Genomic DNA, 27,223 nt, shown 5'->3' on the forward strand with positions numbered 1-27,223 from the left:
ACCTTCTGGTCTTTGACTTTGTTTAACATTACCGGATTTGTAGAAATGCTCGAAATGTCCAGTTTTGCCGCACTGGAAGCATAATGTGCCCCCTGTTGGGCAACCTTGGCATCTATGCTGGGTTTTCATGCCACAACGGAAGCATCTCAAAATGGCTGCCAGCGTGGTGTCTCCTGCCCTTTTGCTTGGTTTGATACGATTTCTAATGGGCTTACCCAATCTACAGAGTCTTGTGAAGCCTCAAAGTTGCCTCGAATTATAGCCCAGTTAAATGCTCTAATTTCAGCCTGCCTTGCACACTGAACTGCTTGATCCAAAGTAAGATCATCCTTGGTCTGCAGAAAGTTGGAGTGATTCTCATCGCAGATGCCCACGACTATTCGATCATGGATTAGCTCACCCTTCAGCACCCTGTATCCACAAGAACTAGCTAGGTGATACAGGTCACATAGAAATAATTCAATTGATTCCCCAGGTCATTGCAAGCGCTGGTTAAACCATGCTTGTTCAATTACTAAGTTTTGCTTTGGGCTAAAATAGGTGTCAAAGACTTTAAAAATGGACCCAAAGTCCGCAGTGGACTGCTGCACCCTTTGCCTTATGAGAATGTCATCTGCCACTGGACCTCCTGTATAAAGAAGGGAACTAACTTGAATCTTTAGCTTCTTACCATGAAGACCTGATGCTGCTTCATACCGGAGAAAATGGCATTTCCATAACTCCCACTGCTGGCCTCTTTGTGGGCCCTCGAGGCAGTCAAATAGGTGGGGGGTGGGCAGGGACAGCTCCCTAGGTACAATCATCATTATCTTTCTCCAATGTGCCTCCTTCTTTCACCAAAATTTTTTTCTAGCTGCTTTCAAAGGTTTCTTCATTCTATAGTTCCTTCGATAACACCAATGTGTATTTTACATTGAAGTATCCATGGCTGCCACCATGTTCTGAGGTATATTCTTCTACCTTGGACTCTAGGCATGGGGCTTGATTCTCAGATAGACTGCAGGCAAACTCTGGTATCTGCTTAACACTTATTTATTAGTACCACCTCTAAACAGGTTACAGAGTAGGCACGCTGCTCCTATGCATGATTCCAAAGTCTGTCTCTCTCTAGAGAGAGAGAGGGTTTGACACATGACTGACAGATGTCAGTGGTACATCATCATCTATGTCATATATTAGCATGTCGCATCTGTTAACCCTTTATATGACAGTTACTGATAGATTGAGTTGCTTTCTCATGCACTCTGGAAGCTTTATACATTTTTGACCTCTTCCTGGTGATACACTCCTTTAATTGTCTGCAATCCTTTAAATTTGACTTACACACAATTTTCCTCTCCTATCAAGTTTGCCCCTGGAGTTTTGCACAATTATACAAATGAGATTAGAGCCATGAGAGTTATTTTACCTAATTAATAAAACAAGTTTGAAACTCAAGATTGCCATTTTAATAACTACTGTAAATTGCTGGATATTACGACTCATTGCTCAGACAGAATCAACGAATGTGGTTCTAAAATGGCAAAGGTGGTTTGCAAACAAAACAGAAGAAGTAGATTTCTGCACGTTTACTAATGTCTCAAATTTAAGACTCTTATCCTCGTGTTTAATTTCTTCCATGGCCTTGCCCCACCACATGTCTGTAACTGTCCCCATCCCTACAACCTTTTGAAAGTTCTCTGTTCTTCTGACACTGGCCTGTTGTAAATCCCCAACTATCATCATCGTACTATTGACAGTTGTGCTTTCAGCTGTCTAAACTCTAAATACTTGAATTCCCAGCCTAAGCTTCTCCATCTATCTTTGAGTCCCTCAATCTGACCAAACTTTTAGCAATCCCTCCACATTTTCCTTCATTGGCTCAGCATCTATTTCTGTCTGCTTGATTTTCTAAGAAGTGACCTATATTCCTCTACATTAAAGACCTAATATAAATGTAAGTTGTTACATCGCACCTGGCATTGCTCACAGTCAGTCAGGGAGTGCACTACCAACATTTTAACCTGACAGGGAAAAGGAGCTTCCAGGTTGGATGCCGACCTTACACCCCACCCGAATATTTGCTCCACCGATGTCAATGCAGCGTAAATTTGGATGGTGTGTAAAATGGGGCTTTCTTCTGAAGCACTCCTGTTCTTATCAGGTGAGTTAGGTCAAAATTGGGGCTGCTGTAACTTCAGGGTATATTCTGAGAAGAAATAGAAAGGAGCTGGGAAGAGGACTCATAACCTTGGCATGAATTATAGGCTTTTTGAAATTTACATTGCCTGTGGAGTGGTAGTAAATACTATTTTAGATATATTGCATGTACGAAATACTTACTACATCTATGAACATTTGACCTCAACATTTCAAGACCCTTATTGATATTGAGAAATGGATGTTGCTTTTTATCATGAAAAACCCATCCTCTAACAGAAGAATAAAAATATAGGGTTTTGCGCGAGTGCTTCAATTCAATTATTAATCCCCAACAGATCCCAGTTAATCTTGTCATAATGGATGACATCTGGTTTTGAATGGTAAACTCAGAAGCCAGGTAGAAGGCAGGACAGGGCACAGCAAAGAGCTGCTTGTTTAGTTCATATCTTCACTTTTTTTTCCCTTCCTCCCACTTTGGGGAATAGCAGAGAAACGGGGAAGGATTAACAACCTGCCTCCACTGAAGTGGACTTTCGGTAGACCAGGGGTATGAAATCTGAAGTGTTGTGATTAGACCAAGTAAGAGCAAGTCTGAGCTCTACAGATTTGTTTGAATAGGTAGTGTAACCCTTTGAAGAGGATGGAGGTCAGGGACATCATTGGGGCAGATCAGACGCCCTTTAGTGTAGGTCAGGTGCCTTTTTGAATTGTTAAAAGCAGGCATAAATGCACATAGAAAGTAAAGAAACTTATTACTGTCTAGCTCATTGGAACTATCAACAGATCTATCAAAATGAACTGTCAAAATTGTTAGAAGCACCTGTCAAAGGGACCTATCAAAACGATCAGAAGCACCTATCAAAAGGATCTGTCAAAGGAAGCAAGCAGTCAAGGCATTTAAAAGTCCTGCCCTTCAAATCCTTGAAAAAAAATGCCTGGAGTGTTAAAAAAAAGATTGCTTGCTATTTCACCCTGTCTGTTGACATAAGCCTGAAGGTTTCCATTACTGGATTACTGCTGCATGGCTGATTTCACAACCATCCATTATCACAGTAAGTTTACAGTTTGATTGACAGTTACAAATGGTTATTGACTCTTTGATGTGGGACTATGAATGCCATTGCTTGTTGTTATAAGAAATTGTGTACTAGAATGACATGCTTGTTATAAGGCTTCATTTAGTTGGAGGAATGCAAATCTACTAAATAGGTTTTTATGAATAAGATTTTTTTTCAATATAGTGAAGTTTGGAATAGACACTTGGGGTAGAATCCCCCCCCACCCCCGTTAGGGGGGTTGTGCAAGGGCGGGCGCGGACCTGATCGGCACCCCTGATCATGTCCGTGCCGCCATTTTACGCTGTGTGCTCCCTGTGCGGGCGGGTGGGGGGTGTTTCCTGAATTGAGAATGCGCTCTTTCGCACAATTAAGTGTTGAAAAAATTTTTATGATATGTCCCCACATGTGAAACTGTCCCATGGGCTGGGTCATGTGTATTCATTTCAATAAAAATTTTTGAGAAAATTTAAAATCATTCATGAAACCTCATCCCGCCCATGGATGAGGTTCCATGAAAAATGCAAAAGCCACCTGGGCTCTTCACCCTCCCGCCAACCTTAAGGTTGGACGGGCAGCTCTGTTAATTATTTTAATTTGTTAGTTAAATGGCCTTAATAGGCCTTTGACAGTTTGGCGGAGGAGCAGCTGATTCGGCTATGCGCCTACCGAACTGAAAATCTAAATGACGCGCGGTGACTTCGGGACACATGTCCAACGTCACCACGTGTCATTTTAAGCCTCGGCAAGCGGCCTCACCCCCACTCGCTAAACCAAATATTCTCTCCTTAGAATTTTATGTAATAGAACTTTATCTTATCTCTGTATGGGTCCTGAGATCTGCCCATGGTGAATGCTAGGTGAGTTTGCATGGTAGGTGTAAGTACAAAGGGTAGTGAGTAGGGGGACATGAGATGGCATGAGTTGGCACTAAGTTTGCATGGGGCTATAAAGGGGCATGGGTGTGGGTTGGAGGGCATAGGTTAGTATGGAGGGTATGAGGGGTTTTGCGGGTGGGTGGGGGGGCATGAGATGGCATGGGTTGGCATGGATGGGGCATGAGGAGTGTGTGTGGGGGGTGAGAGTGGGTGAGCGGTGAAGGCTGGAGGGATGTTTCATGTATTAATCTTTATTTTTAATCTTTGGACACAATACCGAAGCCCTGAGGCATGCCTTCCACCTAGCCTGCCTCCGCAAGTGGCAGCCTCCTCAGCCCTTCCCAGCTCGCCTGACCTGACTTCTAGCCCAGCCCTCCTTCACCAGACTAAAAATCTGACGTCAGAGCAGCCATTTTTAGATATCGGAAGCAGAAATTCTCCCGTGCCTGTGCACCCGACCCAGGAGCAAGAGTTTGGGCTTTTGAAAATACATCTCTGGAATATGGTATCCTTTTATGTAGTGTGTTTAAATTAGCCTGCTGGTTATGTGGCATGATTATGTTAGTATCAGAGCAACTCGTCACCTTTTACCCAATGACCAGAATGAGGATATTAAATTGCAAGTTATTAACACATTTAATATGGAGTTGGTCAATTCTGAATTAACACAGAAGGAACAGGCTGGACTCACAGAGCTTTCTTGGGTTTTCCCATTGTACTGCACTCTAACAAAGGGATCTGAAGCTCCGTTGAGATCTTTTCGAGCCAGGTCTCTGAAAAGAGAAAGAAAGAACTTGCATTTATATAGCACTTCTCACAGCCTCATGACCTCTCCAAAGTGCTTCACAGTCAAATTGCAGTGAACAGAGTGTTGTTGCTGGAAGTCTGGGGGAAAGTGGCACAACACCGTTTTTTTTTAAACAAGGGCTGATGTAAAATAAATGGAAGTGAAACAAATACAAATGGCTATTGCTGAAAAAAAGAGTTTTCTTGTTGAAGCTTTTCGTCTTGCACTCATCAGGGCAATTCTCTAGTGCATTCTCCATGGCAATGCCTCTACCAATCACAGTCCACTCGCCAACCACTAAGACTGTCTTCTCATACAGTACAAATATGTTGTTTCCCTTGATATTGGTACGTCCTTGCAAATTGTCCTGAACAGTGCAAGACGGAAAAGCTTCAACAAATAAAGTCTCTTTTTCAGCTATACTCAAGTTCTGTACTACCAAACAACTATGAGAAATGTTTTTTTAAAAAATGTTATAAAACTTTAAAAAACCTTAGATGGTTTAAAAATATCAACTACAATAACACCATCTAGAAATCAGTTCTTTCATACAAGTTACGAATGAAATGCCTACTGTGACAGGGTTAAAACATGCAGCCAGCAGAGATGGATGAATGGGGTATTTCAGTAGCAAGGGAAACAGAATGGCAAGATTAGAATTCCTTGCAACATACTGAGAGCACAAAGGACTGAGAAAAACCTGAGCTTGTATGACTGTTACTCTGTTTTCTAATTTGCCCCTTGTGTGGAACATGCCCTTTGCAGCTGTGGCATGGAGAAGTGAAAGGGCTTTGATCAGAAAGTGACAGAGGACTAGGCTGGAAAAAAGAAAGCTGAGTAATGCAACCTCTCTGAGTATTCCACCTCCTCCTGATTTAAAAATAGCTCTATGTAACCTAACGCTGCAGTCACAGAATTTCCACAGGGAGATGTTTCTGAATGATTTGTTATAGGAGACCTTTTACAACCTGAGTCATAACCAGCGCCTGCTCCAAACTCGGCAGAGGTGGGCTGATGGTTTTTTTTCCCCATTCAATCAAATGGCTAAAATAGAAGTATTACCACTCCTGGGTCCATATTTACTTCTGCATTCAGATCACTAATTCACACTGTAACTTAATAAAAACAGCCCACCTCCGGACTGTCTCTTCAATAGCTTTCTCCTCGGAGGATGAAGCAACATGGGGCTGGTTGTTGGTTGTTACAGTGCAAGCTGCTGCTAAAATTTATAACTTGCAGGGTTCAAGGCTTTTGACCAGCTGTTTGCAGAGTTTATTAACTCTTGAAGTGACTATTGGAGAGTTTAGGATAGCGAGTAGAGTCTGAGCTCAAGGGTCACAACTTGCTGGTAAAGTATCAATGCATGAACAAGGCAGACTGTTATTAACATGCAGGTCAGTCAACAAGTTGAACAGGTTAAGAGATTCTCTGCCAGAGCTGCTGAGTTTTTCCAGGTAATTCTGTTTTTGTTTTGGATTTCCAGCATCCGCAGTTTTTTGTTTTTATAGGTTAAGAGATTTGCTGTGAGCTGCAAATCTCCAGAACTTGATCGATTTACACCCTTCTACCACTTGCTTTGCACAAACTGATCTTGCCTTTATTTCCACATTATTTTTAGGAACCCACTAAATTTTCACATTAATTGTCCAATAAACTGTCACATAAAGTTAAGTCTAGTAATTAATAGTGCAGGTACCTTTCTAACAATGTTATGTTGTTAATAATTGCCAATCAAACTCTCTGGCTCAGAAAGTGAGCCATTTAAACTGGAGTCTCATTAATTCAGGTAGTGAACTGCTTTGGAGATTTTAAAAATGCCCAATTTTTACATTTTTTCTGTTCTGTCCTTTTTCTCTCTCTCACTTTTATCCAATTTTTCTTTCTCCCTCTTTATTTCTCTTTCAGTACCTGATTTTGACTCTAATTCATGGTCCTTCTCAGTTGTTCCTCTGCTTTCTACTCAATCCTTAAATCCCATTGCTTATGGAGAAATACCTTTGGTCTGGTTCACTAGGCTCCCTTACCTAGGTTTCTAGGTTTCCTTCACCGCACTGTTGTCATCTCACACATCAGGTGGAATTTTATACCCCCCCCACTGGGAGCAGACTAGCAGGTAGGAAGGGCATAAAATTGGCTGGCACGGTATGGGTGTCATGCCTGTCACCTACCCGCCTCCAATGGTGTTTTTCCAGTGATGGGGGTGGGATTGGGCAGCCCACCCACCCTTGGCCAATTGAGGCCATTAAGTGTTCAAGTGATGGTCGCTAAGGTCCTCCTCTCAGTGATGGATGAGGATTAGGAGTGGGGACGGGGGAGGGGGGAGGGACAGGCCACATGGAGAAGCCAAAAGATAAAACCTCATGGCTTAGTTAGGGGTCGGGGGGGCAACAGAGGCAACCCATGGCACTACACACCCCGCATGTCCCCAACCCCCCACCGTCCTCACAAAGCCAGGCTCCCAACCCCATTGCCAGTGCCTGCCAGACTGGCAGCCTCCGTTGTGGTCACCGCTCGCAGTGCAACTGCTGGGACAAGAGAGTTGCTGGTCATTTGATTGGCCAGCAGCTCTTGAAGGCGGGACTTCATCCCGGATGTGGGTGGAAGTCTTGTTCTGGGCTAATGGCCGTAAAATCAGAATGGGGCGAGCCCGCCGTTAAGCGGTGGGGGGGGGTGGGGTGCAGGGCTACCTCCTCACGTAAAATTCCACCCATCCAGTCAGTTACATTGAAAAAGTATTTGCACTGAGCTGTGCAGGGAAAGTATAACCAATGGTGTGAGATGTGACATCTTAGCAAGATCCAGTCCACACCATAATAGATGTGATTTGCTAGAGTCAAAAGATACAAATCAAATCTGAGCTCTTGAGGGTCTGGGTAGATAGAATTCTGATGAATTAGTCAATCCCTGGGATATACTTGCAAACTTCCTAGAGTCCATGCATCTCAGCCTGACGTTTTTGCTGTTAAACACAAAAGGGGCGCCTGAGAGACATTTGTTCTGTCAAATGTCTCTTTCTATCAAATCAGGATAGGTTCCAATAACGGAGAATACAAAACTATGGACAGAATTTCCCGGTTGACGAGCGGTGTGGGACCCACACGCCGACATGTAAAATGATGTGGGGTGACTTTAGGAGTACGTCCGCGCGTCATTTTGATTTCCAGTTCAGCGGGCACGCAGCTAAATCGGCTGCGCACCCACCGAACCATCAAAGGCCTATTAAGGCCTGTTAATGACCTAATTGAGGTGGTTGTCAGGGCTGCAGACCGGGGGCCCAGGCGGCACATGAAACCTCAGCCATGGGCGGGGATGAGGTTTCATGAGGGTTTTAAAAATGCTTATTAAGTTTTAACATTCAAATAATTGACATGTCCCAGCTCATGTGACAGTGTCACATGAGGGCACATGTCAATAATTTTTTTCTTTTCCGTTCAGCAGAGTTTTGAAAGTTGAAGCGATCTCCCTGAGGCAGCACTTTCAGGGAATCCCCACCCCTCACCCTCCATCCCCCCACCCGGACAGGGGGCACACAGCACTTCAGGGCGTATGTCACACTGGGTGGACCTTAATCGGCCCGCCCACGTAAAATGGCAGCGCGCCCCTACCGAACCCACCTACCTGCAAAACGCACCCGCATATTCCCCCCGACAGGCAGAAAATTCTGCCCTATGACTCAGATTGAGAGTTCATAGCCAATCACTGGACCACTGGAATACCTACTAGGTCACCTAGTTACCCAGTTACTGAACAATTCACTCACTCAGGTCTCAAACTAACCAGTTCATCCACTCACAGTGTTGGTACAGATTAATTCATCTTTTTGTGGGTAAATATGTGAGTCTCTCTCTCTCTCTCTCTCTCTGGGTAAACGTATGAGGGATTCTCACGTGTGGTTCCGACAGGGTCACTGCCCACGTATGTGGGGCTAGAATTGCATGTGGATGTTTGTGACTTGTTTTTGATGAGTTCACAGTTAACAAAACAGATAATTAAATCTGTTTGAATGATGTTGGGGAAAGCAGACATCCCTGACCTATTCCTCCATGTGTTGTGGCTGTGTCTGTGTGATCCTTTCTTTGTGTATGTCATGAAACCCAAGGTTTATCACGCGTCATCAGACACCCTTAATTAACTGCACAGCCTTTGCAGACGGAGCCTGTCAGCCCATGTACTGGATCTGAGGTGCTCAACATCCAATTAGTTGCTAGCTAAATATCGTCTCCATATTTTTCCACGATTTGGTGTGTGGCATCATTCAACAGTTGATATTTGCAATTAAAATATTTGCATTTTTTATTTCTTGTGGAAGGTGCACAGAACTATGTTTGCTTCAGATAACACTGAGGTAGGAAAGGACTGAGTGGGAAGAATATAAACAGACCTACGACATTTCTCGAAACACAGGGATAAGTCACCTCCAGATTTCAAAAGGAGAGTTCAATAACTAGCTCCAAAGAACAAAACTCAAATTAGAGCTGATTTTCTTTTCCGGGATATGATGAACCACGTTGCTCTGATGTAGGTCACAGCATTTTACAGGGGGAGGCCATTCAGCCCAAAATGGCGGGGCAGAGTGAGGGAGGGATGAGGAGTGAATCAGAGTAGGGAGGGGTAAGGAATGGGGTGGAGTGGGGGAAGAGGCTGAGGAGCGGATCAGAGAGGGGCAGAAGGGAGGAGTGGGACAGAGTTGGGCAAATTGAGGAGTGGGGAAGAATGGGTGGTGGGTAAGGAATGGGGTACAGTGGACAGGAGGTGAGGAGTGAGGCAGGGGAGGGGTGAGGAATGGGGCAGAGATGAGAAATGCAGCAGAATGCAGGAGGGGACAGCAGTTTGGTAAATGGGGGAAGGGTGAGGAGTGGGCAGAGGGGGGAGGGGTAAGGAATACAGAAGAGCGGGGAGAGGTGAGGAGTGGGGGAGAATGGGAGAGGGGGAGGATTGGAACAGAGTGGAGAAGGGATGAGATGTGGGGCAGAGAGGGGAGGGGTGGTGTGTAGAGCGGTGGTGGTAAAGGTGAGGAGTGGGGCAGTGTTGTGGAGGGTGAAGACTGGGGATGTGCTGTGGAGAGTGAGGAGTGGGGCTGTGTTGTGGAGGGTGATGATTGGGGATGTGTTGTGGAAGGTGAGGAGTGGGGCTGTGTTGTGGAGGGTGAGGAGTGGGGCAGTGTTGTGGAGAGTGAGGAGTGGGGCAGTGTTGTGGAGGGTGAGGAGTGGGGCTGTGTTGTGGAAGGTGAGCAGAGGGGCTGTGTTGTGGAGGGTGAGGAGTGGGGCTGTGTTGTGGAGGGTGAGGAGTGGGGCTGTGTTGTGAAGGGTGAGGAGTGGGGCTGTGTTGTGGAGGGTGAGGAGTGGGGCTGTGTTGTGGAGGGTGAGGAGTGGGGCTGTGTTGTGGAGGGTGAGGAGTGGGGCTGTGTTGTGGAGGGTGAGGAGTGGGGCTGTGTTGTGAAGGGTGAGGAGTGGGGCTGTGTTGTGAAGGGTGAGGAGTGGGGCTGTGTTGGGGTGAGAGTGGGGCGGTGTTGTGGAGAGTGAGGAGTGGCGATGAGTTGTGGAGAGTGAGGGGTGGGGCAGTTTTGTGGAGGGTGAAGAGTGGGGCAGTGTTGTGGAGTGATGAGGAGTGGGGCAGTGTTGTGGAGGGTGAGGAGTGGGGCAGTTTTGTGGAGGGTGAGGAGTGGGGCTGTGTTGTGGAGGGTGAGGAATGGGGCTGTGTTGTGGAGGGTGAGGAATGGGGCTGTGTTGTGGAGGCTGAGGAGTGGGGCTGTGTTGTGGAGAGTGAGGAGAGGGGCTGTGTTGTGCAGAGTGAGGAGAGGGGCTGTGTTGTGGAGAGTGAGGAGTGGGGCTGTGTTGGGGAGGGTGAAGAGTGGGGATACGTTGTGGAAGGTGAGGAGTGGGGCAGTGTTGTGGAGGGTGAGGAGTGGGGCTGTGTTGTGGAGGATGAAGAGTGGGGGAGTGTTCAGGAGGGTGAGGAGTGGGGCTGTGTTCTGGAGGGTGAGGAGTGGGGCTGTGTTGTGGAGGATGAAGAGTGGGGCAGTGTTCTGGAGGGTGAGGAGCGGGGCTGTGTTGTCGACAGGTGAGGAGTTGGGCAGTGTTGTGGAGGGTGAGGAGTGGGGCTATGTTGTGGAGGATGAAGAGTGGGGCAGTGTTCTGGAGGGTGAGGAGTGGGGCTATGATGTGGAGAGCGAGGAGTGGGGCTGTGATGCGGAGGGTGAGGAGTGGGGCTGTGTTGTGGAGGGTGAGGAGTGGGGCAGATTTGTGGAGGGTGAGGAGTGGGGCTGTGTTGTGGAGTGTGAGGAGTGGGGCTGTGTTGTGGAGAGTGAGGAGTGGGGCTGTGTTGCGGAGAGTGAGGAGTGGGTCTAAGTTGTGGAGGGTGTGGAGTGGGGCTGTGTTATGGAGGTTGAGGAGTGGGGCAGTGTTGTGGAGAGTGAGGAGTGGGGCTGTGTTGTGGAGGGTGAGGAGTGGGGCAGTGTTGTGGAGGGTGAGGAGTGGGGCAGTGTTGTGGAGGGTGAGGAGTGGGGCTGTGTTGTGGAGGGTGAGGAGTGGGGCTGTGTTGTGGAGGGTGAGGAGTATGGGGGTGTTGTGGAGAGTGAGGAGTGGGGCTGTGTTGTGGAGAGTGAGGAGTGGGGCAATGTTGTGGAGGGTGAGGAGTGGGGCTGCGTTGTGGAGGGTGAGGAGTGGGGCTGTGTTGTGGAGAGTGAGGAGTGGGGCTGTGTTGTGGAGGGTGAGGAGTGGGACAGTGTTGTGGAGAGTGAGGAGTGGGGCTGTGTTGTGGAGAGTGAGGAGTGGGGCTGTGTTGTGGAGGGTGAGGAGTGGGACAGTGTTGTGGAGAGTGAGGAGTGGGACAGTGTTCTGGAGGGTGACGAGTGGGAATGTGTTGTGGAGGGTGAGGAGTGGGGCAGTGTTGTGGAGGGTAGGAGTGGGGCAGTGTTGTGGAGGGTGAGGAGTGGGGTAGTGTTGTGGAGAGTGAGGAGTGGGGTTGTGTTGTGGAGGGTGAGGAGTGGGAAAGTGTTGTGGAGGGTGAGAAGTGGGGCAGTGTGGTCGAGTGGTGAGGAGTGGGTCAGTGTCGTGGAGAGTGATGATTGGGGATGTGTTGTGGAAAGTGAGGAGTGGGGCTGCGTTGTGGAAAGATGGAGTGGGGCTGTGTTGTGGAGGGTGAGGAGTGGGGCAGTGTTGTTGAGAGGGAGGAGTGGGGCAGTGTTGTGGAGGGTGCGGAGTGGGGCTACGTTGTCGAGAGTGAGGAGTGGGGCAGTGTTGTGGAGGGTGAAGAGTGGGGCAGTGTTGTGGAGGGTGAGGAGTGGGCCAGTGCTGTGGAGAGTGAGGAGTGGGGCAGTGTTGAGGAGGGTGAAGAGTGGGGCAGTGTTGTTGAGGGTGAGGAGTGGGGCTGTGTTGTCGAATGGTGAGGAGTGGGGCAGTGTTCTGGAGGGTGAGGAGTGGGGCTGTGTTGTGGAGAGTGATGATTGGGGATGTGTTGTGGAGGGTGAGGAGTGGGGCTGTGTTGTGGAGGGTGAGGAGTGGGGCAGTGTTGTGGAGGGTGAGGAGTGGGGCTGTGTTGTGGAGGGTGAGGAGTGGGGCAGTGTTGTGGAGGGTGAGGAGTGGGGCTGTGTTGTGGAGAGTGAGGAGTAGGGCAGTGTTGTGGCGGGTGAGGAGTGGGGCTGTGTTGTAGAGGGTGAGGAGTGGGGCTGTGATGTGGAGGGGGAGGAGTGGGGCAGTTTTGTGGAGAGTGAGGAGTGGGGCTGTGATGTGGAGTGTGAGGAGTGGGTCAGTGGCGTGGAGGGTGAGGAGTGGGGTAGTTGGTGGAGGGTCAGGAGTGGGGCAGTGTTGTGGAGAGTGATGATTGGGGATGTGTTGTGGAGGGTGAGGAGTGGGGCTGTGTTGTGGAGGGTGAGGAGTGGGGCAGTGTTGTGGAGGGTGAGGAGTGGGGCTGTGTTGTGGAGGGTGAGGAGTGGGGCTGTGTTGTGGAAGGTGAGCAGAGGGGCTGTGTTGTGGAGGGTGAGGAGTGGGGCTGTGTTGTGGAGGGTGAGGAGTGGGGCTGTGTTGTGGAGGGTGAGGAGTGGGGCTGTGTTGTGAAGGGTGAGGAGTGGGGCTGTGTTGTGGAGGGTGAGGAGTGGGGCTGTGTTGTGGAGGGTGAGTAGTGGGGCTGTGTTGTGGAGGGTGAGGAGTGGGTCTACGTTGTGGAGGGTGAGGAGTGGGGCTGTGTTGTGAAGGGTGAGGAGTGGGGCTGTGTTGTGGTGAGAGTGGGGCGGTGTTGTGGAGAGTGAGGAGTGGCGATGAGTTGTGGAGAGTGAGGGGTGGGGCAGTTTTGTGGAGGGTGAAGAGTGGGGCAGTGTTGTGGAGTGATGAGGAGTGGGGCAGTGTTGTGGAGGGTGAGGAGTGGGGCAGTTTTGTGGAGGGTGAGGAGTGAGGCAGTTTTGTGGAGGGTGAGGAGTGGGGCTGTGTTGTGGAGGGTGAGGAATGGGGCTGTGTTGTGGAGGGTGAGGAGTGGGGCTGTGTTGTGGAGGCTGAGGAGTGGGGCTGTGTTGTGGAGAGTGAGGAGAGGGGCTGTGTTGTGCAGAGTGAGGAGAGGGGCTGTGTTGTGCAGAGTGAGGAGAGGGGCTGTGTTGTGGAGAGTGAGGAGTGGGGCAGTGTTGTGGAGGGTGAGGAGTGGGGCTGTGTTGTGGAGGATGAAGAGTGGGGGAGTGTTCAGGAGGGTGAGGAGTGGGGCTGTGTTCTGGAGGGTGAGGAGTGGGGCTGTGTTGTGGAGGATGAAGAGTGGGGCAGTGTTCTGGAGGGTGAGGAGTGGGGCTGTGTTGTCGACAGGTGAGGAGTTGGGCAGTGTTGTGGAGGGTGAGGAGTGGGGCAATGTTGTGGAGGATGAAGAGTGGGGCAGTGTTCTGGAAGGTGAGGAGTGGGGCTATGATGTGGAGAGCGAGGAGTGGGGCTGTGATGCGGAGGGTGAGGAGTGGGGCTGTGTTGTGGAGGGTGAAGAGTGGGGCAGATTTGTGGAGGGTGAGGAGTGGGGCTGTGTTGTGGAGAGTGAGGAGTGGGGCTGTGTTGTGGAGAGTGAGGAGTGGGGCTGTGTTGCGGAGAGTGAGGAGTGGGTCTAAGTTGTGGAGGGTGTGGAGTGGGGCTGTGTTATGGAGGTTGAGGAGTGGGGCAGTGTTGTGGAGAGTGAGGAGTGGGGCTGTGTTGTGGAGGGTGAGGAGTGGGGCAGTGTTGTGGAGGGTGAGGAGTGGGGCAGTGTTGTGGAGGGTGAGGAGTGGGGCTGTGTTGTGGAGGGTGAGGAGTGGGGCTGTGTTGTGGAGGGTGAGGAGTATGGGGGTGTTGTGGAGAGTGAGGAGTGGGGCTGTGTTGCGGAGAGTGAGGAGTGGGGCAATGTTGTGGAGGGTGAGGAGTGGGGCTGTGTTGTGGAGGGTGAGGAGTGGGGCTGTGTTGTGGAGAGTGAGGAGTGGGGCTGTGTTGTGGAGGGTGAGGAGTGGGGCTGTGTTGTGGAGAGTGAGGAGTGGGGCTGTGTTGTGGAGGGTGAGGAGTGGGACAGTGTTGTGGAGAGTGAGGAGTGGGACAGTGTTCTGGAGGGTGACGAGTGGGAATGTGTTGTGGAGGGTGAGGAGTGGGGCAGTGTTGTGGAGGGTAGGAGTGGGGCAGTGTTGTGGAGGGTGAGGAGTGGGGTAGTGTTGTGGAGAGTGAGGAGTGGGGTTGTGTTGTGGAGGGTGAGGAGTGGGAAAGTGTTGTGGAGGGTGAGAAGTGGGGCAGTGTGGTCGAGTGGTGAGGAGTGGGTCAGTGTCGTGGAGAGTGATGATTGGGGATGTGTTGTGGAGAGTGAGGAGTGGGGCTGCGTTGTGGAAAGATGGAGTGGGGCTGTGTTGTGGAGGGTGAGGAGTGGGGCAGTGTTGTTGAGAGGGAGGAGTGGGGCAGTGTTGTGGAGGGTGCGGAGTGGGGCTACGTTGTCGAGAGTGAGGAGTGGGGCAGTGTTGTGGAGGGTGAAGAGTGGGGCAGTGTTGTGGAGGGTGAGGAGTGGGCCAGTGCTGTGGAGAGTGAGGAGTGGGGCAGTGTTGAGGAGGGTGAAGAGTGGGGCAGTGTTGTTGAGGGTGAGGAGTGGGGCTGTGTTGTCGAATGGTGAGGAGTGGGGCAGTGTTCTGGAGGGTGAGGAGTGGGGCTGTGTTGTGGAGAGTGATGATTGGGGATGTGTTGTGGAGGGTGAGGAGTGGGGCTGTGTTGTGGAGGGTGAGGAGTGGGGCAGTGTTGTGGAGGGTGAGGAGTGGGGCTGTGTTGTGGAGAGTGAGGAGTAGGGCAGTGTTGTGGCGGGTGAGGAGTGGGGCTGTGTTGTGGAGGGTGAGGAGTGGGGCTGTGATGTGGAGGGTGAGGAGTGGGGCAGTTTTGTGGAGAGTGAGGAGTGGGGCTGTGTTGTGGAGGGTGAGGAGTGGGGCTGTGTTGTGGAGGGTGAGGAGTGGGGCTGTGTTGTGGAGGGTGAGGAGTGGGGCTGTGTTGTGAAGGGTGAGGAGTGGGGCTGTGTTGTGAAGGGTGAGGAGTGGGGCTGTGTTGGGGTGAGAGTGGGGCGGTGTTGTGGAGAGTGAGGAGTGGCGATGAGTTGTGGAGAGTGAGGGGTGGGGCAGTTTTGTGGAGGGTGAAGAGTGGGGCAGTGTTGTGGAGTGATGAGGAGTGGGGCAGTGTTGTGGAGGGTGAGGAGTGGGGCAGTTTTGTGGAGGGTGAGGAGTGGGGCTGTGTTGTGGAGGGTGAGGAATGGGGCTGTGTTGTGGAGGGTGAGGAATGGGGCTGTGTTGTGGAGGCTGAGGAGTGGGGCTGTGTTGTGGAGAGTGAGGAGAGGGGCTGTGTTGTGCAGAGTGAGGAGAGGGGCTGTGTTGTGGAGAGTGAGGAGTGGGGCTGTGTTGGGGAGGGTGAAGAGTGGGGATACGTTGTGGAAGGTGAGGAGTGGGGCAGTGTTGTGGAGGGTGAGGAGTGGGGCTGTGTTGTGGAGGATGAAGAGTGGGGGAGTGTTCAGGAGGGTGAGGAGTGGGGCTGTGTTCTGGAGGGTGAGGAGTGGGGCTGTGTTGTGGAGGATGAAGAGTGGGGCAGTGTTCTGGAGGGTGAGGAGCGGGGCTGTGTTGTCGACAGGTGAGGAGTTGGGCAGTGTTGTGGAGGGTGAGGAGTGGGGCTATGTTGTGGAGGATGAAGAGTGGGGCAGTGTTCTGGAGGGTGAGGAGTGGGGCTATGATGTGGAGAGCGAGGAGTGGGGCTGTGATGCGGAGGGTGAGGAGTGGGGCTGTGTTGTGGAGGGTGAGGAGTGGGGCAGATTTGTGGAGGGTGAGGAGTGGGGCTGTTTTGTGGAGGGTGAGGAGTGAGGCAGTTTTGTGGAGGGTGAGGAGTGGGGCTGTGTTGTGGAGGGTGAGGAATGGGGCTGTGTTGTGGAGGGTGAGGAGTGGGGCTGTGTTGTGGAGGCTGAGGAGTGGGGCTGTGTTGTGGAGAGTGAGGAGAGGGGCTGTGTTGTGCAGAGTGAGGAGAGGGGCTGTGTTGTGCAGAGTGAGGAGAGGGGCTGTGTTGTGGAGAGTGAGGAGTGGGGCAGTGTTGTGGAGGGTGAGGAGTGGGGCTGTGTTGTGGAGGGTGAAGAGTGGGGGAGTGTTCAGGAGGGTGAGGAGTGGGGCTGTGTTCTGGAGGGTGAGGAGTGGGGCTGTGTTGTGGAGGATGAAGAGTGGGGCAGTGTTCTGGAGGGTGAGGAGTGGGGCTGTGTTGTCGACAGGTGAGGAGTTGGGCAGTGTTGTGGAGGGTGAGGAGTGGGGCAATGTTGTGGAGGATGAAGAGTGGGGCAGTGTTCTGGAAGGTGAGGAGTGGGGCTATGATGTGGAGAGCGAGGAGTGGGGCTGTGATGCGGAGGGTGAGGAGTGGGGCTGTGTTGTGGAGGGTGAAGAGTGGGGCAGATTTGTGGAGGGTGAGGAGTGGGGCTGTGTTGTGGAGAGTGAGGAGTGGGGCTGTGTTGTGGAGAGTGAGGAGTGGGGCTGTGTTGCGGAGAGTGAGGAGTGGGTCTAAGTTGTGGAGGGTGTGGAGTGGGGCTGTGTTATGGAGGTTGAGGAGTGGGGCAGTGTTGTGGAGAGTGAGGAGTGGGGCTGTGTTGTGGAGGGTGAGGAGTGGGGCAGTGTTGTGGAGGGTGAGGAGTGGGGCAGTGTTGTGGAGGGTGAGGAGTGGGGCTGTGTTGTGGAGGGTGAGGAGTGGGGCTGTGTTGTGGAGGGTGAGGAGTATGGGGGTGTTGTGGAGAGTGAGGAGTGGGGCTGTGTTGCGGAGAGTGAGGAGTGGGGCAATGTTGTGGAGGGTGAGGAGTGGGGCTGTGTTGTGGAGGGTGAGGAGTGGGGCTGTGTTGTGGAGAGTGAGGAGTGGGGCTGTGTTGTGGAGGGTGAGGAGTGGGACAGTGTTGTGGAGAGTGAGGAGTGGGACAGTGTTCTGGAGGGTGACGAGTGGGAATGTGTTGTGGAGGGTGAGGAGTGGGGCAGTGTTGTGGAGAGTGAGGAGTGGGGCAGTGTTGTGGAGAGTGAGGAGTGGGGCTACGTTGTGGTGGGTGAGGAGTGGGGCTGTGTTGTGGAGAGTGAGGAGTGGGGCTGTGTTGTGGAGGGTGAGGAGTGGGGCTGTGTTGTGGAGAGTGAGGAGTGGGGCTGTGTTGTGGAGGGTGAGGAGTGGGACAGTGTTGTGGAGAGTGAGGAGTGGGACAGTGTTCTGGAGGGTGACGAGTGGGAATGTGTTGTGGAGGGTGAGGAGTGGGGCAGTGTTGTGGAGGGTAGGAGTGGGGCAGTGTTGTGGAGGGTGAGGAGTGGGGTAGTGTTGTGGAGAGTGAGGAGTGGGGTTGTGTTGTGGAGGGTGAGGAGTGGGAAAGTGTTGTGGAGGGTGAGAAGTGGGGCAGTGTGGTCGAGTGGTGAGGAGTGGGTCAGTGTCGTGGAGAGTGATGATTGGGGATGTGTTGTGGAGAGTGAGGAGTGGGGCTGCGTTGTGGAAAGATGGAGTGGGGCTGTGTTGTGGAGGGTGAGGAGTGGGGCAGTGTTGTTGAGAGGGAGGAGTGGGGCAGTGTTGTGGAGGGTGCGGAGTGGGGCTACGTTGTCGAGAGTGAGGAGTGGGGCAGTGTTGTGGAGGGTGAAGAGTGGGGCAGTGTTGTGGAGGGTGAGGAGTGGGCCAGTGCTGTGGAGAGTGAGGAGTGGGGCAGTGTTGAGGAGGGTGAAGAGTGGGGCAGTGTTGTTGAGGGTGAGGAGTGGGGCTGTGTTGTCGAATGGTGAGGAGTGGGGCAGTGTTCTGGAGGGTGAGGAGTGGGGCTGTGTTGTGGAGAGTGATGATTGGGGATGTGTTGTGGAGGGTGAGGAGTGGGGCTGTGTTGTGGAGGGTGAGGAGTGGGGCAGTGTTGTGGAGGGTGAGGAGTGGGGCTGTGTTGTGGAGAGTGAGGAGTAGGGCAGTGTTGTGGCGGGTGAGGAGTGGGGCTGTGTTGTGGAGGGTGAGGAGTGGGGCTGTGATGTGGAGGGTGAGGAGTGGGGCAGTTTTGTGGAGAGTGAGGAGTGGGGCTGTGATGTGGAGTGTGAGGAGTGGGTCAGTGTCGTGGAGGGTGAGGAGTGGGGTAGTTGCTGGAGGGTCAGGAGTGGGGCAGTGTTGTGGAGAGTGATGATTGGGGATGTGTTGTGGAGGGTGAGGAGTGGGGCTGTGTCGTGGAGAGTGAGGAGAGGGGCTGTGTTGTGCAGAGTGAGGAGAGGGGCTGTGTTGTGGAGAGTGAGGAGTGGGGCTGTGTTGGGGAGGGTGAAGAGTGGGGATACGTTGTGGAAGGTGAGGAGTGGGGCAGTGTTGTGGAGGGTGAGGAGTGGGGCTGTGTTGTGGAGGATGAAGAGTGGGGGAGTGTTCAGGAGGGTGAGGAGTGGGGCTGTGTTCTGGAGGGTGAGGAGTGGGGCTGTGTTGTGGAGGATGAAGAGTGGGGCAGTGTTCTGGAGGGTGAGGAGTGGGGCTGTGTTGTCGACAGGTGAGGAGTTGGGCAGTGTTGTGGAGGGTGAGGAGTGGGGCTATGTTGTGGAGGATGAAGAGTGGGGCAGTGGTCTGGAGGGTGAGGAGTGGGGCTATGATGTGGAGAGCGAGGAGTGGGGCTGTGATGCGAAGGGTGAGGAGTGGGCTGTGTTGTGGAGGGTGAGGAGTGGGGCAGATTTGTGGAGGGTGAGGAGTGGGGCTGTGTTGTGGAGAGTGAGGAGTGGGGCTGTGTTGTGGAGAGTGAGGAGTGGGGCTGTGTTGCGGAGAGTGAGGAGTGGGTCTAAGTTGTGGAGGGTGTGGAGTGGGGCTGTGTTATGGAGGTTGAGGAGTGGGGCAGTGTTGTGGAGAGTGAGGAGTGGGGCAGTGTTGTGGAGGGTGAGGAGTGGGGCAGTGTTGTGGACGGTGAGGAGTGGGGCTGTGTTGTGGAGGGTGAGGAGTGGGGCTGTGTTGTGGAGGGTGAGGAGTATGGGGGTGTTGTGGAGAGTGAGGAGTGGGGCTGTGTTGCGGAGAGTGAGGAGTGGGGCAATGTTGTGGAGGGTGAGGAGTGGGGCTGTGTTGTGGAGGGTGAGGAGTGGGGCTGTGTTGTGGAGAGTGAGGAGTGGGGCTGTGTTGTGGAGGGTGAGGAGTGGGACAGTGTTGTGGAGAGTGAGGAGTGGGACAGTGTTCTGGAGGGTGACGAGTGGGAATGTGTTGTGGAGGGTGAGGAGTGGGGCAGTGTTGTGGAGAGTGAGGATTGGGGCAGTGTTGTGGAGAGTGAGGAGTGGGGCTACGTTGTGGTGGGCGAGGAGTGGGGCTGTGTTGTGGAGAGTGAGGAGTGGGGCTGTGTTGTGGTGGGTGAGGAGTGGGGCTGTGTTGTGGAGCGTGAGGAGTGGGGCTGTGTTGTGGAGGGTGAGGAGTGGGACAGTGTTGTGGAGAGTGAGGAGTGGGACAGTGTTCTGGAGGGTGACGAGTGGGAATGTGTTGTGGAGGGTGAGGAGTGGGGCAGTGTTGTGGAGGGTAGGAGTGGGGCAGTGTTGTGGAGGGTGAGGAGTGGGGTAGTGTTGTGGAGAGTGAGGAGTGGGGTTGTGTTGTGGAGGGTGAGGAGTGGGAAAGTGTTGTGGAGGGTGAGAAGTTGGGCAGTGTGGTCGAGTGGTGAGGAGTGGGTCAGTGTCGTGGAGAGTGATGATTGGGGATGTGTTGTGGAGAGTGAGGAGTGGGACTGCGTTGTGGAAAGATGGAGTGGGGCTGTGTTGTGGAGGGTGAGGAGTGGGGCAGTGTTGTTGAGAGGGAGGAGTGGGGCAGTGTTGTGGAGGGTGCGGAGTGGGGCTACGTTGTCGAGAATGAGGAGTGGGGCAGTGTTGTGGAGGGTGAAGAGTGGGGCAGTGTTGTGGAGGGTGAGGAGTGGGCCAGTGCTGTGGAGAGTGAGGAGTGGGGCAGTTGAGGAGGGTGAAGAGTGGGGCAGTGTTGTTGAGGGTGAGGAGTGGGGCTGTGTTGTCGAATGGTGAGGAGTGGGGCAGTGTCCTGGAGGGTGAGGAGTGGGGCTGTGTTGTGGAGAGTGATGATTGGGGATGTGTTGTGGAGGGTGAGGAGTGGGGCTGTGTTGTGGAGGGTGAGGAGTGGGGCAGTGTTGTGGAGAGTGAGGAGTGGGGCTGTGATGTGGAGTGTGAGGAGTGGGTCAGTGTCGTGGAGGGTGAGGAGTGGGGTAGTTGGTGGAGGGTCAGGAGTGGGGCAGTGTTGTGGAGAGTGATGATTGGGGATGTGTTGTGGAGGGTGAGGAGTGGGGCTGTGTTGTGGAGGGTGAGGAGTGGGGCAGTGTTGTGGAGGGTGAGGAGTGGGGCTGTGTTGTGGAGGGTGAGGAGTGGGGCTGTGTTGTGGAAGGTGAGCAGAGGGGCTGTGTTGTGGAGGGTGAGGAGTGGGGCTGTGTTGTGGAGGGTGAGGAGTGGGGCTGTGTTGTGGAGGGTGAGGAGTGGGGCTGTGTTGTGAAGGGTGAGGAGTGGGGCTGTGTTGTGGAGGGTGAGGAGTGGGGCTGTGTTGTGGAGGGTGAGGAGTGGGGCTGTGTTGTGGAGGGTGAGGAGTGGGTCTACGTTGTGGAGGGTGAGGAGTGGGGCTGTGTTGTGAAGGGTGAGGAGTGGGGCTGTGTTGTGGTGAGAGTGGGGCGGTGTTGTGGAGAGTGAGGAGTGGCGATGAGTTGTGGAGAGTGAGGGGTGGGGCAGTTTTGTGGAGGGTGAAGAGTGGGGCAGTGTTGTGGAGTGGTGAGGAGTGGGGCTGTGTTGTGGAGGATGAAGAGTGGGGGAGTGTTCAGGAGGGTGAGGAGTGGGGCTGTGTTCTGGAGGGTGAGGAGTGGGGCTGTGTTGTGGAGGATGAAGAGTGGGGCAGTGTTCTGGAGGGTGAGGAGTGGGGCTGTGTTCTCGACAGGTGAGGAGTTGGGCAGTGTTGTGCAGGGTGAGGAGTGGGGCAATTTTGTGGAGGATGAAGAGTGGGGCAGTGTTCTGGAGGGTGAGGAGTGGGGCTATGATGTGGAGAGCGAGGAGTGGGGCTGTGATGCGGAGGGTGAGGAGTGGGGCTGTGTTGTGGAGGGCGAGGAGTGGGGCAGATTTGTGGAGGGTGAGGAGTGGGGCTGTGTTGTGGAGAGTGAGGAGTGGGGCTGTGTTGTGGAGAGTGAGGAGTGGGGCTGTGTTGCGGAGAGTGAGGAGTGGGTCTAAGTTGTGGAGGGTGTGGAGTGGGGCTGTGTTATGGAGGTTGAGGAGTGGGGCAGTGTTGTGGAGAGTGAGGAGTGGGGCTGTGTTGTGGAGGGTGAGGAGTGGGGCAGTGTTGTGGAGGGTGAGGAGTGGGGCAGTGTTGTGGAGGGTGAGGAGTGGGGCTGTGTTGTGGAGGGTGAGGAGTGGGGCTGTGTTGTGGAGGGTGAGGAGTATGGGGGTGTTGTGGAGAGTGAGGAGTGGGGCTGTGTTGCGGAGAGTGAGGAGTGGGGCAATGTTGTGGAGGGTGAGGAGTGGGGCTGTGTTGTGGAGGGTGAGGAGTGGGGCTGTGTTGTGGAGAGTGAGGAGTGGGGCTGTGTTGTGGAGGGTGAGGAGTGGGACAGTGTTGTGGAGAGTGAGGAGTGGGACAGTGTTCTGGAGGGTGACGAGTGGGAATGTGTTGTGGAGGGTGAGGAGTGGGGCAGGGTTGTGGAGAGTGAGGAGTGGGGCAGTGTTGTGGAGAGTGAGGAGTGGGGCTACGTTGTGGTGGGTGAGGAGTGGGGCTGTGTTGTGGAGAGTGAGGAGTGGGGCTGTGTTGTGGAGGGTGAGGAGTGGGGCTGTGTTGTGGAGAGTGAGGAGTGGGGCTGTGTTGTGGAGGGTGAGGAGTGGGACAGTGTTGTGGAGAGTGAGGAGTGGGACAGTGTTCTGGAGGGTGACGAGTGGGAATGTGTTGTGGAGGGTGAGGAGTGGGGCAGTGTTGTGGAGGGTGAGGAGTGGGGCTGTGTTGTGGAGGGTGAGGAGTATGGGGGTGTTGTGGAGAGTGAGGAGTGGGGCTGTGTTGCGGAGAGTGAGGAGTGGGGCAATGTTGTGGAGGGTGAGGAGTGGGGCTGTGTTGTGGAGGGTGAGGAGTGGGGCTGTGTTGTGGAGAGTGAGGAGTGGGGTTGTGTTGTGGAGGGTGAGGAGTGGGACAGTGTTGTGGAGAGTGAGGAGTGGGACAATGTTCTGGAGGGTGACGAGTGGGAATGTGTTGTGGAGGGTGAGGAGTGGGGCAGTGTTGTGGAGAGTGAGGAGTGGGGCAGTGTTGTGGAGAGTGAGGAGTGGGGCTACGTTGTGGTGGGTGAGGAGTGGGGCTGTGTTGTGGAGAGTGAGGAGTGGGGCTGTGTTGTGGAGGGTGAGGAGTGGGGCTGTGTTGTGGAGAGTGAGGAGTGGGGCTGTGTTGTGGAGGGTGAGGAGTGGGACAGTGTTGTGGAGAGTGAGGAGTGGGACAGTGTTCTGGAGGGTGACGAGTGGGAATGTGTTGTGGAGGGTGAGGAGTGGGGCAGTGTTGTGGAGGGTAGGAGTGGGGCAGTGTTGTGGAGGGTGAGGAGTGGGGTAGTGTTGTGGAGAGTGAGGAGTGGGGTTGTGTTGTGGAGGGTGAGGAGTGGGAAAGTGTTGTGGAGGGTGAGAAGTGGGGCAGTGTGGTCGAGTGGTGAGGAGTGGGTCAGTGTCGTGGAGAGTGATGATTGGGGATGTGTTGTGGAGAGTGAGGAGTGGGGCTGCGTTGTGGAAAGATGGAGTGGGGCTGTGTTGTGGAGGGTGAGGAGTGGGGCAGTGTTGTTGAGAGGGAGGAGTGGGGCAGTGTTGTGGAGGGTGCGGAGTGGGGCTACGTTGTCGAGAGTGAGGAGTGGGGCAGTGTTGTGGAGGGTGAAGAGTGGGGCAGTGTTGTGGAGGGTGAGGAGTGGGCCAGTGCTGTGGAGAGTGAGGAGTGGGGCAGTGTTGAGGAGGGTGAAGAGTGGGGCAGTGTTGTTGAGGGTGAGGAGTGGGGCTGTGTTGTCGAATGGTGAGGAGTGGGGCAGTGTTCTGGAGGGTGAGGAGTGGGGCTGTGTTGTGGAGAGTGATGATTGGGGATGTGTTGTGGAGGGTGAGGAGTGGGGCTGTGTTGTGGAGGGTGAGGAGTGGGGCAGTGTTGTGGAGGGTGAGGAGTGGGGCTGTGTTGTGGAGGGTGAGGAGTGGGGCTGTGTTGTGGAGGGTGAGGAGTGGGGCAGTGTTGTGGAGGGTGAGGAGTGGGGCTGTGTTGTGGAGAGTGAGGAGTAGGGCAGTGTTGTGGCGGGTGAGGAGTGGGGCTGTGTTGTGGAAGGTGAGGAGTGGGGCTGTGATGTGGAGGGTGAGGAGTGTGGCAGTTTTGTGGAGAGTGAGGAGTGGGGCTGTGATGTGGAGTGTGAGGAGTGGGTCAGTGTCGTGGAGGGTGAGGAGTGGGGTAGTTGGTGGAGGGTCAGGAGTGGGGCAGTGTTGTGGAGAGTGATGATTGGGGATGTGTTGTGGAGGGTGAGGAGTGGGGCTGTGTTGTGGAGGGTGAGGAGTGGGGCTGTGTTGTGGAGGGTGAGGAGTGGGGCTGTGTTGTGAAGGGTGAGGAGTGGGGCTGTGTTGTGGAGGGTGAGGAGTGGGGCTGTGTTGTGGAGGGTGAGGAGTGGGGCTGTGTTGTGGAGGGTGAGGAGTGGGGCTGTGTTGTGGAGGGTGAGGAGTGGGGCTGTGTTGTGGAGGGTGAGGAGTGGGGCTGTGTTGTGAAGGGTGAGGAGTGGGGCTGTGTTGTGGAGGGTGAGGAGTGGGGCTGTGTTGTGGAGGGTGAGGAGTGGGGCTGTGTTGTGGAGGGTGAGGAGTGGGTCTACGTTGTGGAGGGTGAGGAGTGGGGCTGTGTTGTGAAGGGTGAGGAGTGGGGCTGTGTTGTGGTGAGAGTGGGGCAGTGTTGTGGAGAGTGAGGAGTGGGGCTGTGTTGTGGAGGGTGTGGAGTGGGGCTGTGTTGTGGAGGGTGAGGAGTGGGTCTACGTTGTGGAGGGTGAGGAGTGGGGCTGTGTTGTGAAGGGTGAGGAGTGGGGCTGTGTTGTGGTGAGAGTGGGGCAGTGTTGTGGAGAGTGAGGAGTGGGGCTGTGTTGTGGAGGGTGAGGAGTGGGGCTGTGTTGTGGAGAGTGAGGAGTGGGGCTGTGTTGTGGAGGGTGAGGAGTGGGACAGTGTTGTGGAGAGTGAGGAGTGGGACAGTGTTCTGGAGGGTGACGAGTGGGAATGTGTTGTGGAGGGTGAGGAGTGGGGCAGTGTTGTGGAGGGTAGGAGTGGGGCAGTGTTGTGGAGGGTGAGGAGTGGGGTAGTGTTGTGGAGAGTGAGGAGTGGGGTTGTGTTGTGGAGGGTGAGGAGTGGGAAAGTGTTGTGGAGGGTGAGAAGTGGGGCAGTGTGGTCGAGTGGTGAGGAGTGGGTCAGTGTCGTGGAGAGTGATGATTGGGGATGTGTTGTGGAGAGTGAGGAGTGGGGCTGCGTTGTGGAAAGATGGAGTGGGGCTGTGTTGTGGAGGGTAAGGAGTGGGGCAGTGTTGTTGTTGCGACGGAGGAGTGGGGCAGTGTTGTGGAGGGTGCGGAGTGGGGCTACGTTGTCGAGAGTGAGGAGTGGGGCAGTGTTGTGGAGGGTGAAGAGTGTGGCAGTGTTGTGGAGGGTGAGGAGTGGGCCAGTGCTGTGGAGAGTGAGGAGTGGGGCAGTGTTGAGGAGGGTGAAGAGGGGGGCAGTGTTGTTGAGGGTGAGGAGTGGGGCTGTGCAGTCGAATGGTGAGGAGTGGGGCAGTGTTCTGGAGGGTGAGGAGTGGGGCTGTGTTGTGGAGAGTGATGATTGGGGATGTGTTGTGGAGGGTGAGGAGTGGGGCTGTGTTGTGGAGGGTGAGGAGTGGGGCTGTGTTGTGGAGAGTGAGGAGTGGGGCTGTGATGTGGAGTGTGAGGAGTGGGTCAGTGTCGTGGAGGGTGAGGAGTAGGGTAGTTGGTGGAGGGTCAGGAGTGGGGCAGTGTTGTGGAGAGTGATGATTGGGGATGTGTTGTGGAGGGTGAGGAGTGTGGCTGTGTTGTGGAGGGTGAGGAGTGGGGCAGTGTTGTGGAGGGTGAGGAGTGGGGCTGTGTTGTGGAGGGTGAGGAGTGGGGCTGTGTTGTGGAAGGTGAGCAGAGGGGCTGTGTTGTGGAGGGTGAGGAGTGGGGCTGTGTTGTGGAGGGTGAGGAGTGGGGCTGTGTTGTGGAGGGTGAGGAGTGGGGCTGTGTTGTGAAGGGTGAGGAGTGGGGCTGTGTTGTGGAGGGTGAGGAGTGGGGCTGTGTTGTGGAGGGTGAGGAGTGGGGCTGTGTTGTGGAGGGTGAGGAGTGGGTCTACGTTGTGGAGGGTGAGGAGTGGGGCTGTGTTGTGAAGGGTGAGGAGTGGGGCTGTGTTGTGGTGAGAGTGGGGCGGTGTTGTGGAGAGTGAGGAGTGGCAATGAGTTGTGGAGAGTGAGGGGTGGGGCAGTTTTGTGGAGGGTGAAGAGTGGGGCAGTGTTGTGGAGTGATGAGGAGTGGGGCAGTGTTGTGGAGGGTGAGGAGTGGGGCAGTTTTGTGGTGGGTGAGGAGTGAGGCAGTTTTGTGGAGGGTGAGGAGTGGGGCTGTGTTGTGGAGGGTGAGGAATGGGGCTGTGTTGTGGAGGGTGAGGAGTGGGGCTGTGTTGTGGAGGCTGAGGAGTGGGGCTGTGTTGTGGAGGGTGAGGAGTGGGACAGTGTTGTGGAGAGTGAGGAGTGGGACAGTGTTCTGGAGGGTGACGAGTGGGAATGTGTTGTGGAGGGTGAGGAGTGGGGCAGTGTTGTGGAGGGTAGGAGTGGGGCAGTGTTGTGGAGGGTGAGGAGTGGGGTTGTGTTGTGGAGGGTGAGGAGTGGGAAAGTGTTGTGGAGGGTGAGAAGTGGGGCAGTGTGGTCGAGTGGTGAGGAGTGGGTCAGTGTCGTGGAGAGTGATGATTGGGGATGTGTTGTGGAGAGTGAGGAGTGGGGCTGCGTTGTGGAAAGATGGAGTGGGGCTGTGTTGTGGAGGGTAAGGAGTGGGGCAGTGTTGTTGTTGCGACGGAGGAGTGGGGCAGTGTTGTGGAGGGTGAGGAGTGGGGCTTCGTTGTCGAGAGTGAGGAGTGGGGCAGTGTTGTGGAGGGTGAAGAGTGTGGCAGTGTTGTGGAGGGTGAGGAGTGGGCCAGTGCTGTGGAGAGTGAGGAGTGGGGCAGTGTTGAGGAGGGTGAAGAGGGGGGCAGTGTTGTTGAGGGTGAGGAGTGGGGCTGTGCAGTCGAATGGTGAGGAGTGGGGCAGTGTTCTGGAGGGTGAGGAGTGGGGCTGTGTTGTGGAGAGTGATGATTGGGGATGTGTTGTGGAGGGTGAGGAGTGGGGCTGTGTTGTGGAGGGTGAGGAGTGGGGCAGTGTTGTGGAGAGTGAGGAGTGGGGCTGTGATGTGGAGTGTGAGGAGTGGGTCAGTGTCGTGGAGGGTGAGGAGTAGGGTAGTTGGTGGAGGGTCAGGAGTGGGGCAGTGTTGTGGAGAGTGATGATTGGGGATGTGTTGTGGAGGGTGAGGAGTGTGGCTGTGTTGTGGAGGGTGAGGAGTGGGGCAGTGTTGTGGAGGGTGAGGAGTGGGGCTGTGTTGTGGAGGGTGAGGAGTGGGGCTGTGTTGTGGAAGGTGAGCAGAGGGGCTGTGTTGTGGAGGGTGAGGAGTGGGGCTGTGTTGTGGAGGGTGAGGAGTGGGGCTGTGTTGTGGAGGGTGAGGAGTGGGGCTGTGTTGTGAAGGGTGAGGAGTGGGGCTGTGTTGTGGAGGGTGAGGAGTGGGGCTGTGTTGTGGAGGGTGAGGAGTGGGGCTGTGTTGTGGAGGGTGAGGAGTGGGTCTACGTTGTGGAGGGTGAGGAGTGGGGCTGTGTTGTGAAGGGTGAGGAGTGGGGCTGTGTTGTGGTGAGAGTGGGGCGGTGTTGTGGAGAGTGAGGAGTGGCAATGAGTTGT

General features: G+C 54.3%; 1 protein-coding gene across 1 annotated transcript in view; it reads right to left on the reverse strand.

Moving 5' to 3' along the window:
* rasa4 (RAS p21 protein activator 4) overlaps positions 1-27,223 on the reverse strand; it is a 338,871-nt gene that overhangs the window by 65,872 nt on the left and 245,776 nt on the right. The window contains exon 6 of the mRNA XM_041198466.1: positions 4,767-4,848. Within this exon, the coding sequence (XP_041054400.1) occupies positions 4,767-4,848 (82 nt within the window). The remainder of the gene's footprint in view (positions 1-4,766; positions 4,849-27,223) is intronic.

The sequence above is a fragment of the Carcharodon carcharias genome, chromosome 10 (genome assembly GCF_017639515.1).
Source record: "Carcharodon carcharias isolate sCarCar2 chromosome 10, sCarCar2.pri, whole genome shotgun sequence".
Lineage (NCBI taxonomy): Eukaryota > Metazoa > Chordata > Chondrichthyes > Lamniformes > Lamnidae > Carcharodon > Carcharodon carcharias.